This window comes from Lynx canadensis, chromosome A1 (assembly GCF_007474595.2).
Source record: "Lynx canadensis isolate LIC74 chromosome A1, mLynCan4.pri.v2, whole genome shotgun sequence".
Lineage (NCBI taxonomy): Eukaryota > Metazoa > Chordata > Mammalia > Carnivora > Felidae > Lynx > Lynx canadensis.
In genome coordinates, this window is record NC_044303.2 from 138485873 (window position 1) to 138499550 (window position 13678).

The following is a 13678-nucleotide window of genomic DNA, read 5'->3' on the forward strand; positions in this document are numbered from 1 at the left end:
CATTCTGGTGCCTAGGGGCTTTCTATATCCTTGGTATTGTCTTTTCTATAGGTTATTTACCTACTTCACATCTGTAAGCCCTTTCTTGTCAAATAGATTGATACGTACCTGAAAGGAGACACTTTTTTCCCCCCTCAGTACTAAGCATATAGGAAGTTGTGAGTACATGTGCTGAACTAAATTAAACATTTTGAGACTAGTCCTATTTCTAAGGCTAAGTCTCATTTCTTTTCGTCTTTGCTTGAAGGTCATAATTCTAAATGTTAAATGATCATTCTAGAGTTTCTTCAGGTTTTACACATAGATCGACTAGTTTTATTGTCTAGAATTCAGTATACTAATTTAGCTATTTACCAGTTAAAAAATGTCTTAATTTTTCTTTGAGTTGGCATAGAATGTTAAACTAGTTAGGGGTGTACAACATAGTGATTCAATAGTTCTGAGCATTACCCAGTGTTTACCATGATAAGTGTATTCACCCTACGTGAATATGATAATACTGACTGTATTCTTTGTGCGTACTTTTCATCTCCTTCACTTGTTTTACAGCTGGAAACTTGGACCTCATAATCGCCTTCCCCTGTTTTGCTTCTCCTTTCACCCCTCTGACAACCACCAGTTTTTTGTTGTTGTGTTTGTGAGTCTTTTTTTCTTTGTTGCTGTTGTGTTTTTTAGATTCCACCTAAGTGACATCGTGTGGTTATATACTGTATTTCTATAATGCAGTAAGCTGGAGAAAAGAAAATGTTAAAAAAAAAAAAAACTTAAGAGAAAATGAATTCAGAGCACCGACTATATGTATCAAAGAAAAATCCGTCTATAAATAGACCTGAGCAGTGTAAATTTAGGGTGTCCAGGGTCAAGTGTATTTCCTTGCTTCATTAAAAAGTGTGGAAAATAAAAAACAGAAATGAGAAGCTGGTGAAGACACCAGGGTCTGATAAATCCAATGAGGTCATTTGTCCAAGTAAAGAACTATCAGTACCAATTGGGTCCTCCCTAAATTTGTTTGTGGAAGCTGTTATGCAGAAAAAGCAACAGTAAAGCAAATTACAGGAAAAGCTGGAGTATATTTTGTTAAATTCTGAACAAAAGGAGACATGAAGTTGGTGTTATTAAGTCTCTGGCGGGTGACTTTTGGCCCCTGAAAGTCTGTTGTTCACTTCTGTCACAGATTTGGTGTGTTTTCGAGATGGATTATGTATAAAAGTAAGGGGCCAATGACTTTTACTCCTTCCAAACCTGTTAGTTGAGCCTGTCAGACTCCTCACTTTTTCCTAAATAGCACAAGTCCATGTCCTTTTTTTCATGCTGGTCCTTCTCCCTGCCCCCCCCCCCCCCCCCCCCATTACATTTATAACTCATTTGTCACTGATGCTTGCCTAACACTATCATGTTCTGTCAGGTCGATGGTGTATTACTCCTTAAAACTTTTAGGTTTTCACGGATATAGATATTCCCCGAACCAAACTGTGAGTTCATCAGTGATGGGGGTGGTGTTTTATGTATGTGAATCTTTCTCATGACAGCCTCCATGGTGCTTTGCACGGAGTAGGTGACAGTAAATTGACTTCCGGACATGATAGAGGGACCTCAGAGACCTACTGCTAATGAGGACATTGACGCCTTTCATAGGCTGTATCTCGCCCAAGATGCTGAGTGACAGAGCTTTGCACTGATGATGAAGGATGCAACTAAACAGATCGATCGCAAAAGTGAGATAGGAAAAGCAATGTTGAACTGATATATAAAAAGGCTTGGAATGCAAATACATCCTGCAAAATACAAGTGAGTGTGCCAGTTTTGGTGGAACATTGTGTTAGCAGCTAGCTCACACCCCTCTGTGTACTTCATAAACATTCTCTCATTCAGGCTGCACCATTTCAGACTGACTCCCCTTCTTCCTGCCCACTCCCACCACTCCCACTGGTTTGAATTAATGGGATCTGTTGAATAGTTACTGTATTTTCTAATCTTCAGACCTCTGCCTGCACTCTTTCATATGAAATTTATTGTCAAATTGGTTTTCACACAACACCCAGGGCTCATCCCAACCGGTGCCCTCCTCAATGCCCATCACCCATCCTCCCCGTCCTTCCACCCCCATCAAACCTCAGTTTATTCTGTCATTAAGTCTCTTATGGTTTGGTTCTCTCCCTCTCTGACTTTATTTTCTCTTTCCCTCCCCCATGGTCTTCTGTTAAGTTTCTCAGGATCCACATAAGAATGAAAACCTATGGTATCTATTTTTCTCTGTGTGACTTATTTCACTTAGCATCACACTCTCCAGTTCCATCCCACGTTGCTACAAAAGGCCATATTTCATTCTTTCTCATTGCCACGTAGTACTCCATTGTGTATATAAACCACAATTTCTTTATCCATTCATCAGTTGATGGACATTTAGGCTCTCTCCATAATTTGGCTATTGTTGAGAGTGCTGCTGTAAACATTGGGGTACATGTGCCCCTATGCATCAGCACTCCTTAACAGGCTTATGTCTTTTTTTTTTTTTTAATTTTTTTTTTAACATTTATTTATTTTTGAGACAGAGAGAGCCAGAGCATGAACGGGGGAGGGTCAGAGAGAGAGGGAGACACAGAATCCGAAACAGGCTCCAGGCTCTGAGCTGTCAGCACAGAGCCCGACGCGGGGCTAGAACTCATGGACCGTGAGATCATGACCTGAGCTGAAGTCAGAGGCTTAACCGACTGAGCCACCCAGGCGCCCCCAGGCTTATTTCTAAAATGCTCTCTTCTTACCCATTTCCACTGTGCCCACACTGAAGCTTTTTCCTTAGACTTGGCCTTCCCTCCCTGTTGTTCATGTGTTCTTTCCTCCTTCTCCAGTTAGCATAACAGTTGTGAAATATAGATATAATTCTACACTTCTAGGTTTGTTGACAGAGCTGTGAGTCATCATTTCCAAGTGAAGGTTTAAAACAGAGATGGTTGTCGAGTTGTGTCAGTAGGAATAGCTCTACCCTTTGAATTCTCTGACCGTAGTGGGGGGAGTATTCATTCAGCTGTGTAAAATCACACACCGGCCTGGTATAATACTATTCAGATTTCTTGATGCTTGGAGATTCCTCTGGGCTGGGGTGAGGCTGAGCTGGGTGGACCCATTTCAGAGGAGCCTGGCCCTGCTTAGTGCTGACTCATCTTGTTAAGTCTGATATTTAGAGGTCTTTCAGAATACTCAAATGCTTAAGAAACCCTTTATATAAGCTTGATAAATGAAGCTAGCCTTTGAGTGCTCTTGATGGGCACTAAGTGTTTTCTGTTGTTACTGTCAGCTGTCTCAATCCTCTCAAGAGGCTTATGAGGTAGGCACTATTACTCAGGGATGAGTGACTGCCCCAGGGAGGGGAACTTCAGGCCCAAGTCACACAGAATAGGGCAGAGGTGGAGTTCATATACAGGCTGCTTCTGAGGCTCTCCTCTTATGAGGTGTTGGCTACTTGTTAGCCAAGCAACTTGCTATCTTTGAGACCAAAGTTATGTGACACAAGGACCTTGTGCTGTGGCTAAGGAGAACATGGGCTGGATAGGTCAGATGGGCTGGATTCATACGCCCGCTTGGCCGCTTGTGGCTGCTTGATCTCTAAGTGGTGCAACTTTGCCGAGCTTCTCTTTCTTCCTGTGAAGTGCAGAGGGCGACCATGGATACTGTCTTACCTGGGGAAAGCAGGTATCAGGGCCATTCCCTACAGGGAATCTCCTTAAAAGGAGGACCAAGGTCTCATAGGAAACAGTGGTAGAAAAGAGATTTGCCTGGGGTTCTATTATGAAAAGGAGTATCCCCTATAAAACTTTGTATTTGACTTCTGTGGCTAGCACGCAGCACAGCATCATGGGTAGGAGTACCCAAGCTTTGAAGCAGGAAGCTCGAATACCTGTTCTACCATGTGTAGTGTGACCTAGTGCCTTGCAGTTTTTTTTTTTTAATTTCTTTTTTTAACGTTTATTTATTTTTGAGACAGAGACAGAGCATGAACGGGGGAGGGTCAGAGAGGGAGACACAGAATTGGAAGCAGGCTCCAGGCTCTGAGCCATCAGCCCAGAGCCCGACGTGGGGCTCGAATCCACAGACCGTGAGATCGTGACCTGAGTTGAAGTCGGACGACCAACCGACTGAGCCACCCAGGTGCCCCGTGCCTTGCAGTTTTCAACTCTCATTCTTATTCTTAGGAGGGACATCAAGTGTAGTGTGTGGGGGGAGGTGTGTGGGGGGGGGAGAGGGAGAGAGGAGGGGAGTGATGGTGGGGACGTTTATGGTTTTTGTCTGCCAAATTTGTTAATTGCGGAGCAGGACATTCATGTTATCACACTGTATTTTCTTTCTTTTCTTGTCTTTCTTGCTTTCTTTCTGTTTCTCTCTCTCTCTCTCTTTCTTTCAGAGTGTAATTTCTTAGAAAATTATTACATTTCACACTTTCTTTAAATGCACCTTACATCTTTATTCTAATTAGCATTTTACATCAAACAATGAAACAAACATGCAAAAATAAAGCTCTCATACAAAATACATGCATATCATACTGTATTTTCGAAGAGCTATTGTGAGGGTTATTTTTATTAGAATTAGTTAACAAGTTCTTCCGTTTTCTCATAGGATAAAGAGGAGAAGAAATTCTTTAATACTGCGATGATCTTTAAGGCTTTATCTCCTTATGATTTCTTTTTTCACTTGTTAGTGGATCTCTGCCACATTCTCATTGATCAGTAGGATCATGATTTGAGAAGTTAGCCAATATTGAAAAATACTATTCTCGATTTTATTGAACATAATTTCATCTTAAAAAAAAGATTTCCAATTTTATCTTGATAGGTATTTTATATTTATAACACCCAGTAACCACCTCAAGACCAAAACAAGTAACTACAAAACATCTAAAGTACAAGGGGGACTGGGTGGAGAACAGATGCTAGCCTTAAGTAAGGGGGCGGGAACTGAAGAATAAACATGGGAGGGAGTTGTTCCTAATCTTCATGGTGGTCAGTTGATTCAAGAATCATTCTTAGGTTGCAGCACGTGGGTGGCTCAGTCGGTTAAGCGTCCGACTTCAGCGTGCTCTAGCGGTTTGTGGGTTCGAGCCCCGTGTTCGTGTTCTGTGCTGACAGCTCAGATCCTGGACCCTGCTTCGGATTCTGTGCCTCCTTCTCTCTCTCTGCCCCTACCCCACTTGTGCTCTGTCTCTATCAAAAAGAAATAAATGTAAACAAAAAATTAAAACAATTATTCTTAGGTTTAGGTAACTTTTGCTTCAGTGTAACCTTACAACTGCAGGGCTTTGTGAATGAAGATTCAGGCAAGTAGGACTTCCTCCATGGTTCCTCTCATGGCTGCTGTGAGGCTTCTCTGAGGTGTTGGTAAGATACATAGCCCAGTGCCTAACCACATCATTAGCCTTCCAAGTATAGTTACTAACAGTATTAGTAAATATTTGACCATTATTTGTTAATAGGTTTTGTAAGAGGTGTACCAGCCAAAGTTTTTGGCATGTTCAAACACAAAGTTCAAGTCATAGATTTTATATGGAGTTAGTCTTAGAAACCCAGAATTTCATAAAGTCAAGAATGATTATTTACTGTGAAAGTTGAATATTTTCTCTTATTTTTAAGTTGGAAGATTCTCTTCACCTTTTAAATGGTCTAATTTTTATTAGAAGTAACTAGCAAAACGAAGATCCTGAAACATTAGGCATTCTTCCTAGTATGTGTGAAATATTGAATATTTTGCATCATGATGTTCTTTTTATAAGAATTTTTTCCTCTGTTTTGGGAGCAAACTTAAAAATTGTGGCTGTGTACCAAGACCCCCTATCATTCTCTGGTGTCTGCAAAAAAGACTGGAAATTGGCCTTAAATTTCCCAAGACACATTTTTGAAAAATAAAATATTAAAACAGTACTCGAGTCTAAGAATTTTTGAAAATCCGAATGGAGAACTCAAATTAGGAAACGTAGACCATGATATTTGTGTGGTGAAAAGCTGGTGTGTGTAGAACTTGTCTAGCAAATACAAACTGGTTTTGTTATTAAACTTGATAATAAAGGAGGCGCAATATGATTTAGCCATGCATCTCTGCAAGGGAGCACAGACCTTGCTGCTCTTGACTATGTATGAAGCATCAGTTTTGGAAAAATTCAAATGAGAATATGGTTTTTTATACCTATATCAGTTTGAACTTCGAGTATTGGAGTATATAATACATGTACCTCAAATGATTCTGTCTCTGATAGGGGCTTTTAGAAAGTTTGGGACCAAGGCTGAGAACCGTGGGGACTTTAGTTTTAGTTTATTTTTTATTTATTAATTTTAACGTTTATTTATTTTTGAGACAGAGAGAGACAGAGCATGAACGGGGGAGGGGCAGAGAGAGGGAGACACAGAATCCGAAACAGGCTCCAGGCTCTGAGCTGTCAGCACAGAGCCCCATATGGGGCTCCAACCCGCGAACTGGGTGATCAAGACCTGAGCTGAAGTCAGCCACTTAATCAACTGAGCCACCCAGGTGCCCCTACTCTGTAACCCTTCTGTTTGAATGTCTGGTTCAAAGCACTTTGACTTTGAAGTTGGATTTAATGTGTGTCACAGCTGAAGAGAACCTCATTATGATATATACATTCTAATACAAGTGCAGTGCTGGCTAAACTTAAAGATTTGGGGCCTTATGTATTAATCCCATCCACTAATTATACAAGTTTATTAATTTTTTTTTAACGTTTTTATTTATTTTTTATTTATTTAAAAAAAAATTTTTTTTTCAACGTTTATTTATTTTTGGGACAGAGAGAGACAGAGCATGAACGGGGGAGGGGCAGAGAGAGAGGGAGACACAGAATCGGAAACAGGCTCCAGGCCCTGAGCCATCAGCCCAGAGCCCGACGCGGGGCTCCAACTCACGGACCGCGAGATCGTGACCTGGCTGAAGTCGGACGCTTAACCGACTGCGCCACCCAGGCGCCCCACGTTTTTATTTATTTTTGAGACAGGGAGAGACAGAGCATGAACAGGAGAGGGTCAGAGAGAGGGAGACACAGAATCCGAAACAGGCTCCAGGCTCTGAGCTGTCAGCACAGAGCCCGACACGGGGGCTCGAACTCATGGACCACGAGATCATGACCTGAGCCGAGTTGGCCGCTTAACCGACTGAGCCACCCAGGTGCCCCACAAGTTTATTAATTTTTAAAAGTGGCTGCATGGGGCACCTGCGTGACTCAGTCAGTTAAGCACCTGACTCTTGATACTGGTTTAGGTTGGGATCTTGCAGTTGTGAAACTGAGCCCCACATCGGGCTCTGCACTGCCTCTGGAGCCTGCTTGGGATTCTCTCCCTGTCCCCCTTCTCTGTGCTCCTCTCTGGCTTTCTCTCTCTCTCACATACACACGCTCTCTCCTACAAATAAAAACTAAAAAAAATAAAGTGGCTGCAAACTCCCGTCTTCCCTGATGTCAGTCAGTTCTCCTATAATTTAGAAGTTGTTACGTTTTAAAAATACAAAATCTGTGAAACATTCAGTTCAAAGATTTATATAGATTAGAAGGCTTTTTCCCCCCAAGAATTTGAAGCCTGCAGATATGAGGGCTTTATTAAGTTGCAAACTTTATTATTTTTTTATATGAAATTTATTGTCAAATTGGTTTTCATACAACACCCAGCGCTCGTCCCAAAAGATGCCCTCTTCAATACCCATCACCCACCCTCCCCTCCCTCCCACCCCCCCATCAGCCCTCAGTTCTCATTTTTTAAGAGTCTCTTATACTTTTAAGTTGCAAACTTTAATTACTGCAAGAAAATGACAAAACAGTGGTAGCACGTACTAATACCCTTTTTGAAAATGTTATGGCATATACTATCTAACAGTTGAATTTCCTTTAAGAATTTTCACTTACTAAAATATCACCCCTTCTTGATGGAAAGGGTTATATGTATTTGGAAAAATGGATGTTTTTACAGACATGTCATAAACAGCCACTTTTTGTAGAAAAACAAGAACACTTCTATTTTGGCAAGAGAAAATTGTGTAGGACATATTAAATAAAGTGGGACAGTTTTTTAAAAGACTTTGCCACAGTATAACCAATACGACTCAATACGGTGTATGGGTTTTTATGGTCCTTAGCAATGTCATTACAGAAATTGTAGATTGGAAGATTGGACTGTGTTTGAAATTCATTACGATACTTTGCCCATGGATGACACAGGGAATGAATTTCACTTACGGTGCCTTTTAAGGTTCTTATCCAAGCAGCTGCCCTACCTAGTGGTTGTAGTTGAATGCTTTTCCCTTAGGAGATTACTCTTTATTAAAGAAGTAATTCACTCTTCAGATTAAGTCCATATTCTCTTCACAAGTGGTTTCTTAGTTTCTCTCCCTCTCTCCCTCTGTACCCCTCCTTCCCACCTTCCCTTCCTTTCTGCAAGCAGGGGAGAGGGGCAGAGAGCGGGAGTCCCAAGCAGGCTTCATACTCAGCACTGAGCCTGAAGCAGGGCTTGATCTCAAGACCCTGGCATCATGACCTGAGCCAAAATCAAGACTCAGATGCACAACTGACTGAGCCATCCAGGTGCCCCAGAAGTGGTTTCTTGTAGATGTATTATCAGATAAAATCTAGAAAGCTGAGTAAGGGAAAACATCTGCGCTTCTACGAGTGTATGGCAAACCTCTTACACAGATGATGTATTCTAAGATTCATTAAAATACTCAGTAGTCTTCAAAGTTTTGTTCATAAAGGAATGCATTTATATTATTTTCTGTGTATTTCGGTCCTTTTGAAACCACATTGACTGTAGAATGCACTCTTGCTATTAAGCAAAAATTTTAAAAGGTTGTAATTGTATCAAGTTTTGTGAAAGTTTTTTAAAAGATTGCAGTGGTTTATGGCATGCCTGTAAACACAGGTTAAAAACAGTTGGTGATACCTTGAAGCACATTACATATTTAGGGTAAGGGATCGTGGTATATGCTATTGGGTGTACTTTCAAAATTTAAATACATACCTGAAAGCTGATTTTTTTGCAGGGGGGGGGGTGGAGATTATAAGGCATTGTTCTTAGTCATTTTAATTTCCCAGTAGGGCTGATGAATAATTCGTATTTAGGAATGAGAGACTGATTTGTCATATTCTTGTTAGTATTGTCTTCCATTTGAAGATTCCTGCCTGGAATTCTTAAGCCATTCATCTAATTTATGAGGCGAGTTTTATTAAGAATTGATGATAATAGATAAGCCCATTTAAGTGGGTCTACATAAATGGCCACAGGGCACAGTGTGTTGGTAATGAGCTTGGTCTTCTCTCAGGATAACTTGTATAACTTGTGACCGAGGAGGGTGCCAGTGGCAGCGTGAGTATGAAGTATTAATAAACCGGAAGTTAAACGTTGTTACAAAAAAAAAAAAAGAACTTTCTGTATTTTCCTTCTCACCAAGTGTATACTTGGGGTATTATTGCCCTAAATGTCCCAATTCAGGTTGCTATGTGCCCTGTCACCCATCGCCGAGGTACTGCAGCTGGTGTGGCCTGGGAAGCAGAGCCAGGATTGGCCTGGTGAGCAGAACTCGGGTGGTGGTGGGGTCTCTGTCTTGCCCCATTCACAGTTCTCATCCAGCCCACTCCTCACTTTGTCCCGGTTTTTAGGGCTCTCTTGTTGAGCTGTGCATTTTTTGAGGGCCGAACCACCTCCTGGTCATCTTTGTGGATTGTTTGGCCCACTGTAGGTGTTCAGTGAACCTCTTGAATGATGGTTGCTTTTTTTCCCTAAGCTTCAAGGTGGTTTCTGGATGTGGGTTTTACAGGGGCAGGCATGTAGTTGGTGGAGAGGTTGGTAACTGGAGTACATACCCGCCCTCCTGAGATCACATGACTGAAACCTTTGCCCTCTGGATGTTCAGCAAAGAAGTGTCTTGCTCCTGAGGTCTCCTGCCTCATTTGGACCGCGGTGAACTCTAACCTGAGAGACCTCTATTATTCAAGTAGTTAAGGCAAAACTTTGAGCACGTTTATGTTGACTTTCCTGGCTTTTGGAAATATCTCTCAAGAGCGGTCAATAGGATATTACCTGGGGTGGATAGGTTTCCCTTAGGTGTGGAAATTAATGAGAGAGAAGAAAAAGGGAGGTCGTATTTGATACAGATGGAATCTCTTTTCTGTAGTTCATGGTTTTGTCTCTGCAGTTTTCCCATCTATTGTTACTTCTCCCCCCTGGATAACTGAAGGGAGGGACACACAATTCTGCTGGTTGGTTACGCAGTGCCTCCTGTAATAACGGTTGTCATTCGTTATTTTCCTTGCAGATGCAGAAGCCATGGAGTTGAGCTGCAGCGATGTTCCTCTATACGTAAGTCTCTAAGTGTTGGATTTCAGGTCTAAATGACCCTTTCTTACACTCAAAACCCGTGTGACTAAAGTGGAGAGAAAGGTTTTGCTTGCTGTTTGAGGCTTAAAAAAACCCAAAAACCAAAAAACCAAAAAACGTGAACTGTCTTGCTTCAAGTATGTGTATGGACCCTTTTAAAAGTCATTGGCTCTTGGCTTTGAAGTCTGGGTTTTAATGATACTTACCTGAGTAATTTTATTTAAACTGTATAACTTCTGGACTCATAAACACCCATTTCATTCATGTGAATGGTTTTCGAACGTTGTATTTTAGGATATACCGATAATGGTCAAGAATGTCTTCTAGGTGCGTCTTTGGATAAGGTTCAGTGGCATTTGTGTCAGCTAAAATCATGAAATAGGAATTCAAAGGGCAAAGTGCTGGGACATTCACAGAATAGGTGGAGGATTGGGTGACAGAGATGCCCACGAGATGCCTAGACAGGTGTTTCTTCTGCATTGAGGGAGGATTCTGCTCTTCTGCACAGTTACTGAGTGTAACAGAGAAGTCAGTGGATGCTCCCTTCACATATAAAATGGGATAAGGGGGCACCTGGGTGGCTCAGTCAGTTGAGCGTCTGACTTCAGCTCGGGTCATGATCTCACAGTCTGTGAGTTCGAGCCCCGCGTCGGGCTCTGTGCTGACAGCTCAGAGCCCGGAGCCTGCTTCGGATTCTGTGTCTCCCTCTCTCTCTGACCCTCCCCCGTTCATGCTGTGTCTCTCTCTGTCTCAAAAATAAATAAACGTTAAAAAAAAATTTAAAAAAATGGGATAGGACTTCATCCCCCCACCCTCCTTATTTCCTTGAAATCTGACTGAGTTGGTATAGGGTGGGCATGGATGGGTGTGTGGGACCTGTGGTTTCAGGTAACTTTTGAATCATCGACTCATGGAATTCAGCAAGAGTACTGCATCTAGACTAAGAATATGACCTCAATTTAGGTTATCCTTAATAGAATGAAGTGTCAGGGAACTAGAACACACAATCAGAATCCTCAGTTAAAATCTGTTGATCCATTTCATTGCCCTCTCAACCTTAGATATACTCCACTCTCTTCTATAGAGAAAAACTGAATGATACTCCTACTCTGTGCTTGATGTCAAAAGAACCAAGGTCAGTAGAGCAAGTCCCTGGTTCTAGAGTCAAATAGGTCAATGGCAGACTTGAGTACGCTAGAGGATGGGAAGCTGGGGCCAGCCACGGTTGCAGCCCCTGATTCTAACTCAGAATTTACAACTATCGTTGTAACACAGAACTGCCTCTTCCCTTCTAAGGAGTTGCACTTCACACATCAGATGAGTAACGTGTGGGAAATAACCTCAAGGTCCCACAGTAAGAAGAGAATACTAAGAGAACTGCACGCAGCTACTGAAAACAATTTTGGGAAGGATACTGAATAGTGAAAACATTACTAATTTAAGAAGTGGAAAAATAAAGAATGCTCCATGTACATACTTTGTGCTTTCAATTATGTTATCATGAAACAAGCTGTCATTGACTTGAAGTTTACTATACACACGGTCCTATCTGCTGACACTTCAGAGAGTGATGTGACAAGGGCAGCTTGAGGAAGACCTGTAACACCCTCCATCAGGTCCACCCGCTTCCTCCAAATATTACAACCGTAGTAGTATCCTACCCACTAGATTATCATCAGACTAGGGAAGAGTCAGTACCCATAGCCTAAGGAAAGACGGGACTTAAAAAGACCAGACAAAAGTAAAAATAATTTTGTCTAATAAACAGAATATACTAATGGGAATGAAAGGGAGTAAGTGAAAGGTGTTAAGAAAACGTTACTCATAATCTGAGTACCTATAGATGTTTTATTAAAATGACACTTTGTCATTTCTAAAGTGCAGTTTTTTTCCACCCTCATTTTAACATCTCTGAAGCTGAGATGCTCTTACATGCGCTGTGCATTCCAGCATATGTCACGGTATAGTTATTACCTATGTGTGCGTGTCCTTGCTTACAGTGCTCAAATGGTTGTCACTTAAGATTACGTGTGTGCCTGGGAATGCATGCTGGTGCAGCCACTCTGGAAAACAGTATGGAGGTTCCTCAAAAAACTAAAAATGGAACTACCCTACGACCCAGCAATTGCACTACTAGGCATTTATCCAAGGGATACAGGTGTGCTGTTTCGAAGGGACACATGTACCCCCATGTTTATAGCAGCACTACCTACAATAGCCAAAGTGTGGAAAGAGCCCAAATGTCCATCGATGGATGAATGGATAAAGAAGATGTGGTGTGTGTATATATATATATATATATACATACACACACACACAATAGAATATTACTCGGCAATCAAAAAGAATGAAATCTTGCCATTTGCAACTATGTGGATGGAACTGGAGGGTATGATGCTAAGCAGAATTAGTCAGAGAAAGACAAAAATCATATGACTTCACTGGTGTGCACAGAAATGCACCTGATAGGACCGAAGAGGTACCGTGAGGTAAGGGAGAGAACTAAAGATAACTCTGAAGAAGTCTGGCTGCACTTTGCAAATATGTGGATGGAACTAGAGGGTATTATGCTAAGTGATATTAGAGAAAGACAAACATCATATGACTTCACTCATATGAGGACTTTAAGATACAAATCAGAAGAACATAAGGGAACGGAAACAAATATAATATGAAAACAGGGGGACAAAACAGAAGAGACTCATAAATTTGGACAACAAACTGAGGGTTATTGGAAGGGTTGTGGGAGGGGGGATGAGCTAAATGGGTAAGGGGCACCAAGGAATCTACTCCTGAAACCATTGTTGCACTATATGCTAATTTGGATGTAAATTAAAAAAAAATAAAAAACAAGTTAAAAAAAAGATTACGTGTGTGCCTTGTTGGTATAATAAAAACAAATCTAAAATGAATTTCTACCAAATTAATAACATGTAAACAGAGCACACATAAGAACTATACTAAAAGTTGTTTTTGTGCTTTGGGGTAGACCTCTGCTTTTCTATCTTCAGAGGTTTGATAAATATTTACTTGTAGCTTCTAGTTTATTGAATTCTGGTTTATAAATGTTTAATTTTTAAAATTCACACGTGAATTAAATGCTTTCAAAATGATTCCATTACAATTTGGCATTAAAAAGTTAAGTTATTATGGGGGTGCCTGGGTGGCTCAGTCAGTTAAGCATGCCACTTGGCTCAGGTCATGATCTCCCAGTTCGTGGGTTTGAGCCCCACATCAGGCTCTGTGCTGACAGCTCAGAGCCTGGAGCCTCCTTCCCATTCTGTGTCTCCCTCTCTGCCCCTCCCCCACTAGTGCTC

The 13678-nt window shown here is 41.4% G+C and overlaps 1 protein-coding gene across 1 annotated transcript in view; it reads left to right on the plus strand.

The window, feature by feature from the left end:
- ARHGEF28 (Rho guanine nucleotide exchange factor 28) overlaps nucleotides 1-13678 on the plus strand; it is a 284777-nt gene that overhangs the window by 46520 nt on the left and 224579 nt on the right. The window contains exon 2 of the mRNA XM_030322942.1: nucleotides 10300-10343. Coding sequence (XP_030178802.1) covers nucleotides 10311-10343 — 33 coding nt within the window. The 5' untranslated portion in view covers nucleotides 10300-10310. The remainder of the gene's footprint in view (nucleotides 1-10299; nucleotides 10344-13678) is intronic.